The 12,064-nt window shown below is 34.3% G+C and overlaps 1 protein-coding gene across 1 annotated transcript in view; it reads left to right on the plus strand.

Annotated features, from left to right (window-relative positions):
• The window catches only part of LOC306853522 (testican-1-like), a 227,517-nt gene extending 215,660 nt beyond the window's left edge, over window positions 1-11,857 (plus strand). Inside the window, exons 8-12 of the mRNA XM_079391005.1 lie at window positions 7,083-7,199; window positions 8,225-8,446; window positions 8,569-8,631; window positions 8,722-8,859; window positions 10,640-11,857. Of these exons, the coding sequence (XP_079247131.1) occupies window positions 7,083-7,199; window positions 8,225-8,446; window positions 8,569-8,631; window positions 8,722-8,859; window positions 10,640-10,827 (728 nt within the window). The 3' untranslated portion in view covers window positions 10,828-11,857. The remainder of the gene's footprint in view (window positions 1-7,082; window positions 7,200-8,224; window positions 8,447-8,568; window positions 8,632-8,721; window positions 8,860-10,639) is intronic.
• Window positions 11,858-12,064: the final 207 nt, after the last annotated feature.

The raw sequence follows: 12,064 nt of genomic DNA on the forward strand, positions 1-12,064 counted from the left end.
CAGTCACAAGTTTGGAACCATTCGTATGTCCAAACTTTTGACTGATACTGTATATAGAATACAGTATACATAAACAGAATATATATACATAAACACATTTTTAGCAATGATAACTCAAATGTGGTGATCAAGCACTTAAAATGATGTGACAAAAATATGTAATGGAGGCAGGATATTAAAAAACAATAAACTTTATTATCCAAAATGAGCCTGACATCCGTGCACTTAAAGGAAAATGCCACCGTTTTTCCATTTTCCAATATGTTCCTCCCTCAACTTAGACGAGTTGATACGTACCTCTCCTGTCTCAGTGTGTGCAATAATCACAAGTTCCAGGAATTAAATTGCAATAATCACAAGTTCCAGGAGTAATTTCCTTATATGCACAAAATAAAAAACAACAACAAAAAAAAAACACGCACACACATTAAATGTAACATCCCTTTGCCAGCCTATTATTATACAATACAGTGACATTCAAAACATATATTTTACAAGAAAGTATTGTTGCTGTCTTTCTACTTCAAAATTTCATGTTGAATTCCATGTTAGTTGCCTGTACTTTATAATAATTTGTGAAATTTACTAGCAATTTCTGAGTGATTTTAGTTTTAAATAAATCCTACTACTTTATTAATTCATTCATTAACATATTTATTTACTTATTTATTTTTTTAATTTGTTTTTATTTTAATATATTTTTCAGTGTAGTGATTATAATTTGTATCTGTTACTCACACAAAGTTATATGAGCTATTGTGATCATACTTTTATAAAGCTTTTTGGCCTTAACAGCCTTGGTCAGCATCCACTTTCATTGTAAGGATGCACTCTGGTGAGTGAACAGTGACAGTTTTCATTAATATGTGATCTATGCTTTTAATTAAATGTTATAATCTATCTCTCACGCTCTATATGTGACATCAAACGGTCGATCTGATGTCATTACCGCTGACCCAGCAGACTGAAAGAAGGGTTTTGTGTGTAATCTCGGCCGTCCCGCCGTTAATCGCTCTGAGAGACGGTTTTGGGAGGAATTACTAATATCTACGTCTGTCTGAATTAAATGCGTTCTTCATCTCGTCCGGAGCGGAGCGTGTGAATGGTGACTGCTGCTGTTAGCATTTATCTTTAAAGATGAGGATGACTGTCCTGCGTGAGCGTCAGCAGTTATCGTTCACACCGTACGGGAACAATCAGAGCCTGACGACAGCAGCCTTTAATTACTGCAACAGCATAATACGTCAGCAGCAAAACTCACCTGTCAATCAAACAGAGGACTGGAAACATCTCCAGGTTTTCAGTGTAACCCTGTAGCATTGCTTGATAAAAATCTGTAAAGATTTGACAGCAGAAAGACACTAAGCACAAGCTGAAGGTGGACGTTTGTACAATTAAACTAAAAGCTGAAGCTGAAGCTAAACCTTTTACTTGCTAAAAAAGTCTAAACTATCAATGACAGAAGGTGTGATTGTGTGCAACAGGTTTAACAGTAAAGATTTGATCATGTTGATAATTTAGTTGCCTTAGAAATGAATTGAACTGCATGTTAAGCTGCATGAGTTTTTCCATTGTGCTGTAGATATTGAAATCTGTGTAGGTTTGAATGTTAAACATGGTTGGATTTCTCCCAACAATAGTCTCTTTTAAATTACCTGCTTGATTTACGGAGTTCTTTGAAGTATGTTGTGGAACTAAATTGAACAACTAGTTAATGCAGTGATTTAATTAGAATCTCTGCTGTAATTTCTCTCACCAGTCCTGTGATCTCGAGCGAAACCCGACATTACAGTCCAGAGAACATGCTGTTTAACAGCAGCAGCTTAAAGAGAACCTCGCCTCATTAATATTCATGAGCTAAGTTTTGACTATTAATATCATCTCAACCAGCACACATGTGAATCAAAGTGTTGGTTAAACGGTTAATACATGCGTTGTCTTGTTTAGACTTTAACATCCTTTTTGACTGTAAGAACCCCATTGTCCAAAAAAACTGTAAGATATTTCTGGTAGTCCTGCTGTAATTTGTACAACACTGCATATTGTGAAACCTTGTTATTATCTATCTATCTATCTATCTATCTATCTATCTATCTATCTATCTATCTATCTATCTATCTATCTATCTATCTATCTATCTATCTATCTATCTATCTATCTATCTATCTATCTATCTATCTATCTATCTATCTATCTATCTATCCTTAATCCACAACAAAGGTTATAAACTTAATGGAACAGAAAAATAATGAAATAGAAAAACATAATTCAAAGTGGTATTCATCTAAAACTGATAGCGAATAAAATTGTTGATGTTTTGCATGCTTGCCGTTAATTGCATATTTAAGTTGCTTTGAAGTATAAGTCCTACCGCATTTTAGATGATAATAAAACACAACTTAAATATAACATATATAAAACAAACACAATAATTGTTGTTTATCTTTAATGCTTTGATTAGTGTTATGAAAGTGAGAGAGAAAAAGGTTCAAATGCAAGTTTAAAAGCAGGTATCAAAGAAAACTTTACAGCATGATCATGGAAAGAGACTCATCCTGTTTTCACCTTCATTGTTGTATTCCTGTGCCCTTTCTTTGTAAACTCAGCAGAAACACACAAAACCAGGCCAGAAATGTGCTTTACACAAGTACACAGGCTTGGCCAGTATATTAAAATGATGTATTCCTGTACATGATAAACCTGCATTGAGTTAGACTTCAGTTGGAGTCAAATATCTGACACTAGATGTTATTGCGTTGTTAACTCTCTTTCATTTTACATTTAGTTTAATGAACTGTTTGATCAGAAAGACAGTCTGGCCACAGAAGACGACGGATTGCATGTTTGCATAAATGTGTGTTTCTAGCCACACATACACAGCACATTTCTATTTCTAGATGAGTCTTTTTTCTTCTCTGCTCTCAGATCTGGCTGTTTATCTGAGGAACAAGGACAGCGCTGAGTGTGTGTGTGTTATCGCTTTGTATCAGTCAGGTGGCTTATTCTGAAAAGCCATTTCCCTCCTGGCACTCGCCAATTTCCAGCTTGCAGCTTTGCGCTGATGTTCGTGGAAATAGAAGTGACATGTTTCTGTCACGAAACTATAACAACACAATTCAGCTGAATTATTGCACTTTAAACACTTTGGTTTGACTCTTGCAGACTTCCACTTTTATATTGAAGTTAAACATGCGCTTGTTCTGTGTAAGAAGATGCTTTCACTGAGGTCCTCTCCATAAGCACAGTGTGATTGCACATTGTGTGTGTTCAGTGCTGGTCTATTGTTTGGAGGCTTTGGCAGGCGTTGACAGCAGAGCTGTGTGTCTGTCTCTGCTTAAGCTGCAGTGTGTGTCGTTTCATTAGGGTTTATCTTGTGTAGGTTAATTACATTACAGGCTCGTAAGAGTGCATACACAAAACACATCAGTCGCCACGGTAACAAGACCTGTTTTACAGCACTTCATGGTGCTTTACTGCACCATCAAAGCCTTTACTGCTCTTCCTCCTCCTTCATGAAAGTCTTTGTCACATGACTGCAGTCAAACACACTCGTCTGTAGAAGTGAAGTGTGTAGTCTCGCAAGTGCCGTTACCAGATGTAACTGTAAAAATAAAGAAAAATCAGTGTTACACACATCAGAAAGCTGATTTATTGCCGCTATATATATCTTATCTTATCTTATCTTATCTTATCTTATCTTATCTTATCTTATCTTATCTTATCTTATCTTATCTTATCTTATCTTATCTTATCTTATCTTATCTTATCTTTCTACAGAACCGCTTGTCCTGTCTAGTGTCACGGGAATGATGGTGCCTTTATTATTTTATTTTAAATTATTTTGTATTGGTTTTCCAAGCTATGTAGGTTTGTTTGGAAGTAGGAGCCTATGTTTTATTTTGTTTAGTTTTGTTTTGTTTTATTTTATTGTGTTTCATTTAGTTTTTGGTTTTGGTTTTGGTTTTCCAAGCAATGTAGGTTTGTGGAGAAGTAGGAGCCTATATTTTATTTTATTTTGTTTTATGATTTATTTTTATTTTATTTTTTTTGTTTTGTTTTGTTTTGTATCGATGTTGGTTTGTGGAGAAGTATGAGCCTATTTTGTTTTTTGTTTTTTTTGCTTTGTTTTGTATCGATTTTTCAAGCTATGTAGGTTTGTGGGGAAGCAGGAGACTTTTATTTTATTTTATTTATATTGTACGGAAGCGTATTGCATTCACTTGAGGAAAAAAAATCTACTCTGTTTTTCTGAATTAACGAGTTAATTATCTCAGAATTACGAGATAATTTTTCATGAAAAAAAATTTTGCTCTGTTTTTCTGAATTAACGACTTAATTATCTCAGAATTACGAGATAATTTTTAAAGAAAAAAAAATGTTTTTGCTCTGTTTTTCTGAATTAATGACTTAATTATCTCAGAATTACGAAATAGTTTTTCATCAAAAAAAGTTTTTGCTCTGTTTTTCTGAATTAACGACTTAATTATCTCAGAATTACGAGATAATTTTTAAAGAAAAAAAAATGTTTTTGCTCTGTTTTTCTGAATTAATGACTTAATTATCTCAGAATTACGAAATAGTTTTTCATTAAAAAAGTTTTTGCTCTGTTTTTCTTAATTAATGACTTAATTATCTCAGAATTACGAAATAGTTTTTCATTAAAAATGTTTTTGCTCTGTTTTTCTGAATTAATGACTTAATTATCTCAGAATTACGAAATAGTTTTTCATTAAAAAAGTTTTTGCTCTGTTTTTCTTAATTAATGACTTAATTATCTCGTAATTCTGAGATAATTAAGTCATTAATTCAGAAAAACAGAGCAAAAACTTTTTTTTTCTTTAAAAATTATCTCGTAATTCTGAGATAATTAAGTCGTTAATTCAGAAAAACAGAGCAAAAACTTTTTTTTAATGAAAAATTATCTCGTAATTCTGAGATAATTAACTCGTTAATTCAGAAAAACAGAGTAGATTTTTTTTCCTCAAGTGAATGCAATACGCTTCCGTAATATTGTGACCTTTTTATTTTAAATATATAAGCAAATGCACTATATAGAATTTGGTTTGCACATTGTTTGAAGATCTTTGGAAAAGCAGTAAATTATCAGGTTAATTGAGGATAATTTAAGGATTATCAAACTAGTTAGTAGTGGCCTACATTTACACCGCACTCCCTGATTTTCTTCTCAGCTGTTTCATAGATTTACTGCAGTCGCCGTTTCAACAGTTTCAAAGTGTTTCCGTCAGTTGGTTAATCTTCAGCTAATTCTAAAAATAAAATCAACACTTTATTAATGTTTTCCCAGTCCAGGGTATTTACTGGCCACACACAAAGAGAGACGGATGCCAAAGGTAATCTCCATAATCCTCCCCACTGGCACTGTGTGTTTCTGCTGCTTTATGAATAGTGTAAACCAGAGTTATGATTGCAGTACAGACACACACACACAGAGATGATGCGATGTATCATAGCACAGATATATCAGCAGAATAGAGGAATTACACTGCAGCGTTATCTGGTTCCTGCTCAAAGGTGTGATTCACACAACTACCAAAAATAATCCAACACTCTCACAGATATAAAGACATGCAGGAATTTATAGAGGAGAAAATGAGTGTGTTTGCGTTTGTGTGTGTGTGTGCGTGTGTGTGTGTGCGTGCGTATGTGTGTGCGTGTATGTGTGTGTGTGTGTGTGTTACAGTGCTGTAAGACTGAATATAGACCAACAAAACAAGACTTTGCATTCAAAATGAAATCGCTTCCTTTGCAGTCACTAGAGCTGTTGCTTCAGCTTTGGCTGACAGATGCCCTGTTTTAAATCATCCTTTAAAAAATAAAATAAATGCTTTTGTATGGATTTATTTTTGTTAGTTTTGTTGTATATTTAAAACAACTCCTTGCAGTTTGGAATTTTTCTGGTTTACTAATCATCTTTTATTTCAAGCTGTAAAATCAGTTTTATTATTATATTATATTATGTGTTATTATGTATTATTATATTATATTTGCCTATATTATATTTTATTATATTTTCCATTTTTATTTCTATCTGTTGAAAATGAAAGAAGTCATCTAGTCGGGATATCCCAGCTTGATTGGTCTGTGATGTGCTTCTTGTGTAGACAGGATGTTAGTGTTATTTTTCCAGTTTTTCGATAGCTCATTTCTGAATTGTTCTTTTCGTGGTAAAACATTCAAATGTCAATTAATTCAGAGTGAGTCACGTGACCTTATTCCAGCATGGCAAATCACATCGAGGAAACGACATCATTTTATTCATGTAGTTCATTTGGAGCAATTCTCTGAAACAAGCCCCCATTACGGCAAAAATTCACATTCTCATTACAGTGAAAGTGTCAAACAGCCACCCTACGGCGCTCTTCAATTCCTTCTCGTGAATGTCGATTCAGATGAGAATTAATTTAACACGCAACCTTGATGTTTGTCAGAAACACTAACGTATTCTGTCTGAAATATTCTCCTGGGCTTTTGGGAGAAAATCACTGACATTTCCGATTCAGACAGCAATAAAATCACAGACTAGCAGCTGTAAGAGCTGAAATTACCTTAAACCATCACAAAAAACAATTACCATCTGAATAAAGCCCTTGATTTTATTCTGCTGAGGTTTCCCTGCTGTTTCACTCACTCACACACTTCATAATAACAGAAGCTTTCATATCTCAGTTATTTCTTCTAGCAATGAGATCTCAATATCACAGAACAGATGATCATTCAGTTTATAGCTCTAGACTCTAATTAGATGACAAGTTACTCATTTAAGTCTGGAATATGAGGTGAAACGTATATTTTATTGACAATAAAAGTTAACATTAAGTTTCCAGAGCTGTGAAGGAGAAACTTTGGAGGAATGAAATGTTCTTCTTATCTCTGACCTGTGTCTGTTGAGTCTCTCTGTTCAGGGACTGTAATTGTTTCTTTGTAAATAGAAATGAGTATTGTTTGGAGAGCTGAATGTAATCAGAGTTCCTCAGTGTGTGTGTCTGTGTCTCCTGCACAGATAAATATGTCATCAGCACACAGACGTGCTCATTTAAATGTGTGTTTGTGTGTTTCTGTAGGCTGCAGCGATGCTGATTTGAAAAGTTTAGCATCCAGACTCAAAGACTGGTTCGGGGTTTTGCACACAGATGCCAACAGAGACCTGAAGAGCACCACGAGTGACACCGCACAAGGACGTAAGTGTGTTTATGTGTTCAGTTCAAGCTCAGAGTCACTACCACTTTATTCATGCTTTTCTGTCCACTATATTTATTATTGTTATTTTACTTATTTATTTTACTTGTTAAATCCAATATACCAGTTTCTGTGGAAATCTGCAGCGCTTCACATGTTTGTATTGGAAAAGAAATGCTGCCTTTGCAAATGACATAAGTTTAATTTGAAGTACTAAACTTACTAAAACAGGTTTGTATTTTGTGTAAAAACACAGATTTGTCACAATAATGTAATTTTTCTGTTCTCAAATATGTGAAGCTCTGAAGATTTCCACAGAACTGGTAGTAGTGCACTAAATGTTATGTTTATTGTGTTACATTTATTGGTTTTAAGGGGTGAAAATAAATAAGTAAAAAAATAATAAAGTTCTATATTTATTAAGAGTAATAAACTGCCAAAAGAACTTAATAACAATATTACTGAAAATAAATAAATAAAATAATTTTAATTCACCCTTAACACAGTTCTATATTTATATATTTATTGTGATATATTATTTGATTTTAACTGGTAAAATAAATAAGTAAAATAATAAAAAATAATACAAAAACAGAAATTGTCAAATATCCTGTGGCAAATACTGCATGCAAGTAGATTTTAGAACACACACAAGTGAATTAAAATCATTATATACAGTATTATTATTCTTTTTCCATTTTTATTTCATTTTTACTTTATATGTTTCTGTATACCTTTGTTTTTATAGTAGTTTTAGTAACTCTATTATTTTAGCTTAAGCTTGTTTGCAAGGCAATGTTTCTGATTTCCTAAACATAGTGTTTAAAATTATTTTTTTATTTTAATTTATTTTAGTGTTAAAACCAATAAATATAACACAAGGAAGAGTGAATTAGAAAGGTTATTTATTTATTGTAATAAGGCTATCCACCAGTGTGAACTGTCTCTCTCTCTCTCTCTCTCTCTCTCTCTCTCTCTCTGTCTCTCTCTCTCTGTCTGTCTCTCTCTCTCTCTCTCTGTCTGGTAGGTTTCGACACCAGCATTTTACCCATCTGTAAAGATTCTCTCGGGTGGATGTTCAACAAGCTGGACATGAACTATGACCTACTGCTCGACCAATCAGAGCTCAGCGCCATTTACCTTGACAAATACGAGCTGTGCATGCGGCCACTGTTCAACTCCTGCGACTCCTTCAAAGACGGAAAGCTGTCCAACAACGAGTGGTGCTACTGTTTCCAGAAACCTGACGGTGAGTTATATGACATTATGCATATACATTATTTTGGGGAGTGTTTCACAGTAGGAAGCTAGTCATAATTTGATTTAGAAAAGCCACAGACATTAAAAACAATAATAAATGTGTTTCTCCAGGCATGCCGTGTCAGAACGAGATGAACAGGATTCATTCTCAGAGCCGGAGGAAGACTCTGATAGGTGGGCGGATTTGATGAACAACTGTTAGCTCCTCCCCCTGAATCCAGCGTGAAGTGACTTATAATTGTTTGTGTGTGTGTATATCTGTAGGGGCGTATGTGCCGCGCTGTTCTGAGGACGGGTATTTTAAGGCCACTCAGTGTCATGGCAGCACCGGTCAGTGCTGGTGTGTCGACAAATACGGCAATGAGATCGCAGGATCCCGCAGACAGGGAAACCCTACCTGTGGTACAGACACTAAAACACACACACACACACACACACACACACACACACACAGCCTGCTTCACACATCAGTCTTGTTTTAGTATTAGCTACTGTTAGAGGATTTATTACTATTTCACAAAGCCATTTGTACCTCGCTCTTTTGTCACTTAATATTTTATTTTGGTGCATCAATCTATTTAATTAATTAATATATAAAACTATGATTCACACTCATGGAAATAGTCTTCTTTTAATGTTTTAGCAGGACCTCCTGGTGATTGTTAACAAAACATTAAAAGAAGACCATTTTTTGTGTGTGGATCTTAGCTGTACATATTACTTATTATTATTTTAAATAAGCTTTTATTTTTATATTTTCAGCTTTCATTTCAATTAGTTTTAGTATTTTTTTAAGTTTTTGTCTTTTTCTTTTTTCTGTATAGCTTTATTTTTATTTCAGTTTTAGTCATTTTAGTACTTCAATTTACCAAAACAACATTTTATACTTGTTTTTATTTCATTTTAGCTTTATTTCAGTTTTCAGTTTAAGTTTTAGTGTTGTGTTTTGTTTTAGTTTTTATTTTAAATATTTCTATTAGTGCTATCAAACGATTAATCGCATACAAAATAAAAGTTTTTGTTTACATAATATGTGTGTGTGTACTGTGTATATTTATTATGTATATATAAATACACACACACACGTATATAATTAAGAAAAATATGTTTTATGCTATATTATTTCAGTTTTAATCATTTCAACTTTGTTTTATTTCAGTTATTTGTCAAGGCAACAATTCTAGTTTTTTATTTTAAGTTTTTCATTCATTTTATTTTTTAGATTTGTTTTTACCCTTATTTCAATTACTCAAATTACTGGTTTTAATAATTTAATTATGTGTATATTTTTAATATTTCTATATAACTTTAGGTTTTTTTTCAGTCTTAAGGTCATTGCACACTGAGTCCGAAATTTTCATGTGCGTTTTTTTTGTTTTTTCATATTCCTCATCCTTTCTTATCAAAATGCATGCTAAGGATGTGAAAACGTCGAAAGTCGAACCTGATTTTTTGTTTTATGACGGACAAAAGTTTCGGAGGCAGTGTGTAAACGTGATTGACACAACATGAGGTCGTATTTATTTTTTAACGTGTGAAAAGTTTGGACTAGTTTTAAAGGTGCCATAGAATGAAAAACCTTTCCTTATGTCTTTACCTTGGCATAGTTAAATAATAACAGTTCTATACATGGAAATGACATACAGTGAGCCTCAAACACCATAGTTTGTGTAAATCTCGTGATTAAAAAGCCCCACTGAAAAACAGGCGAATCAGAACGTAACACCGACTGTGACGCAACAGTCGGGATCACTACGCCCCCAACATTTGCATAAACCCACCCATGTTCTAGGCCAGCCTTTAAAAATGTTTTTACTTCAACTAATTTCAGTTAGTTGCCAAGGCAACATTTATAATTGTCATTTCAATTTTTTCAAGTTTATGTTTTTCATCTAATATTTATATTTGATTTTATTTAACTAATTTTGAAAAAGCTATTAATAGTTTTAGTTTTAGTCAACACTGATATATACACACATTTTGATTCCTGCAGCAAACTGACATCTGAAGCTGCATTATTCAACAGTGTTTCTTGAGTTCTCTGTCAAAATGTATAAAATATCATATTTTATATATAATAAATGATCTTCCTCAGAACACACACGAACACCTGCTATCTATCCGCCTGACACCTTCCCTTTCATCTCCCTCTGTGTGTGTGTGTGTGTGTGTGTGTGTGTAGAGGAGGATCAGGAGATGTCTGGAGATTTCGGTGGCAGCGGCGCCGTGATTCTACTGGACGATCAGGAGGAGGATTCTCCGCAGCATGGGCGGGGCCGACAGAAAGAGAGGCGGGGTCGACTCCACCCCCGCGGGGCGATCGAGGACGACGAAGACGGAGAGGACGACGAGATGGGCTACGTCTGGTAGCTCCGCCCACCCATCTTCCGCTAATTAACCAGGGACCCATGTTAAAATGCACAGTTCTGAAGCCATTCCAGCTCCGCCCCCTTCTTCTCATTCTGGATCTAAACTTGTCCTTCTCATTCTCTCTTTCTCTCTTTCCTCAGCCACCGCTTCATGTTCTGTCCTCTGTTTTCCCTCGTTCAAACACTCCTGGATCGCTCTTGCGTATTCTAGACTGGCTCTAGACGGTAGACGTGCATGACGAGATTGTTCAGCATTTCGGGGGCTTCATACCAGTTCTACTTAAGATCTTTTTAAAGGGTTCGTTCTCAGTGGTGATATGCATGAAACACCACTGCTGAATGCAGGAGAAGACGTCTGAGACTTTTGAGGGCAAGGATCAGGTGGGCTTAAGCCAAACGCGCACTACAAGACCGAAGCTCATCGCGCTTTCATGTTTTAAATCTGCCACAAGAGGCTGCGGATCATAGTGAACTCACAGCATTAATGTTCGCTCTGTCACAGATGCTACAATACTAAAATCTGAGCAAAGAGCAACAAGATAATGAGATTGTAGGAGAATGGTGAATTTCTCCCGAAGCTCTGGCTCATGCATTTTTTTGGTTTCTTTTTCTTTTTTGTTGCGTGCAAAATCCATGCAAAAATGACCTGAAAGCCCTTCCTTTTGTGTGAATGAGTTTGTGCAGGATGATGTTGTAATTAATGCTTGTAGACTGTGATTAGTTGAATATAATGTGCACAAAAACAACACAACACAAGAAACGGTGTAAATGTGCACAGAGCGATGAGCTTCAGTCGGGTTGTGTGTGCTTGACTTTATGCTGCTTTCACGTCAGTTCACAATTACTGTAATTATAAGTAGCAAATCTCATGCAAGCGACTGTGAACTTATAGTTGAACTTCATTGCAAAAAATTGCTGCTCTTCGTCAGTACATTTGTCTTGTTTTATAGCACAAATTTTATTTCAGTTAGTTGCCAATACAACATTTGAGTGTTTATATTTTATTTTATTTCACCCTAATTTCAGTTACCAAAAATAATTTCTAATGGTTTTACTCATTTTGTCATGTGCTTTTGTCATTTTTATTTTTTTATAATGAATATTTTTACATTTTAAAATAAATAGATAATTAATATTATTTCGACATAGCTTTTTATTTTAGTTTTAGTCATTTTAGTCATTTTTAATTCATTTCAGTTTTTCTCATTTACATTTACTTGATATTCAGAATGACATAC

This window comes from Barbus barbus (genome assembly GCF_936440315.1).
Source record: "Barbus barbus genome assembly, chromosome: 33".
Classification (NCBI taxonomy): Eukaryota; Metazoa; Chordata; class Actinopteri; order Cypriniformes; family Cyprinidae; genus Barbus; species Barbus barbus.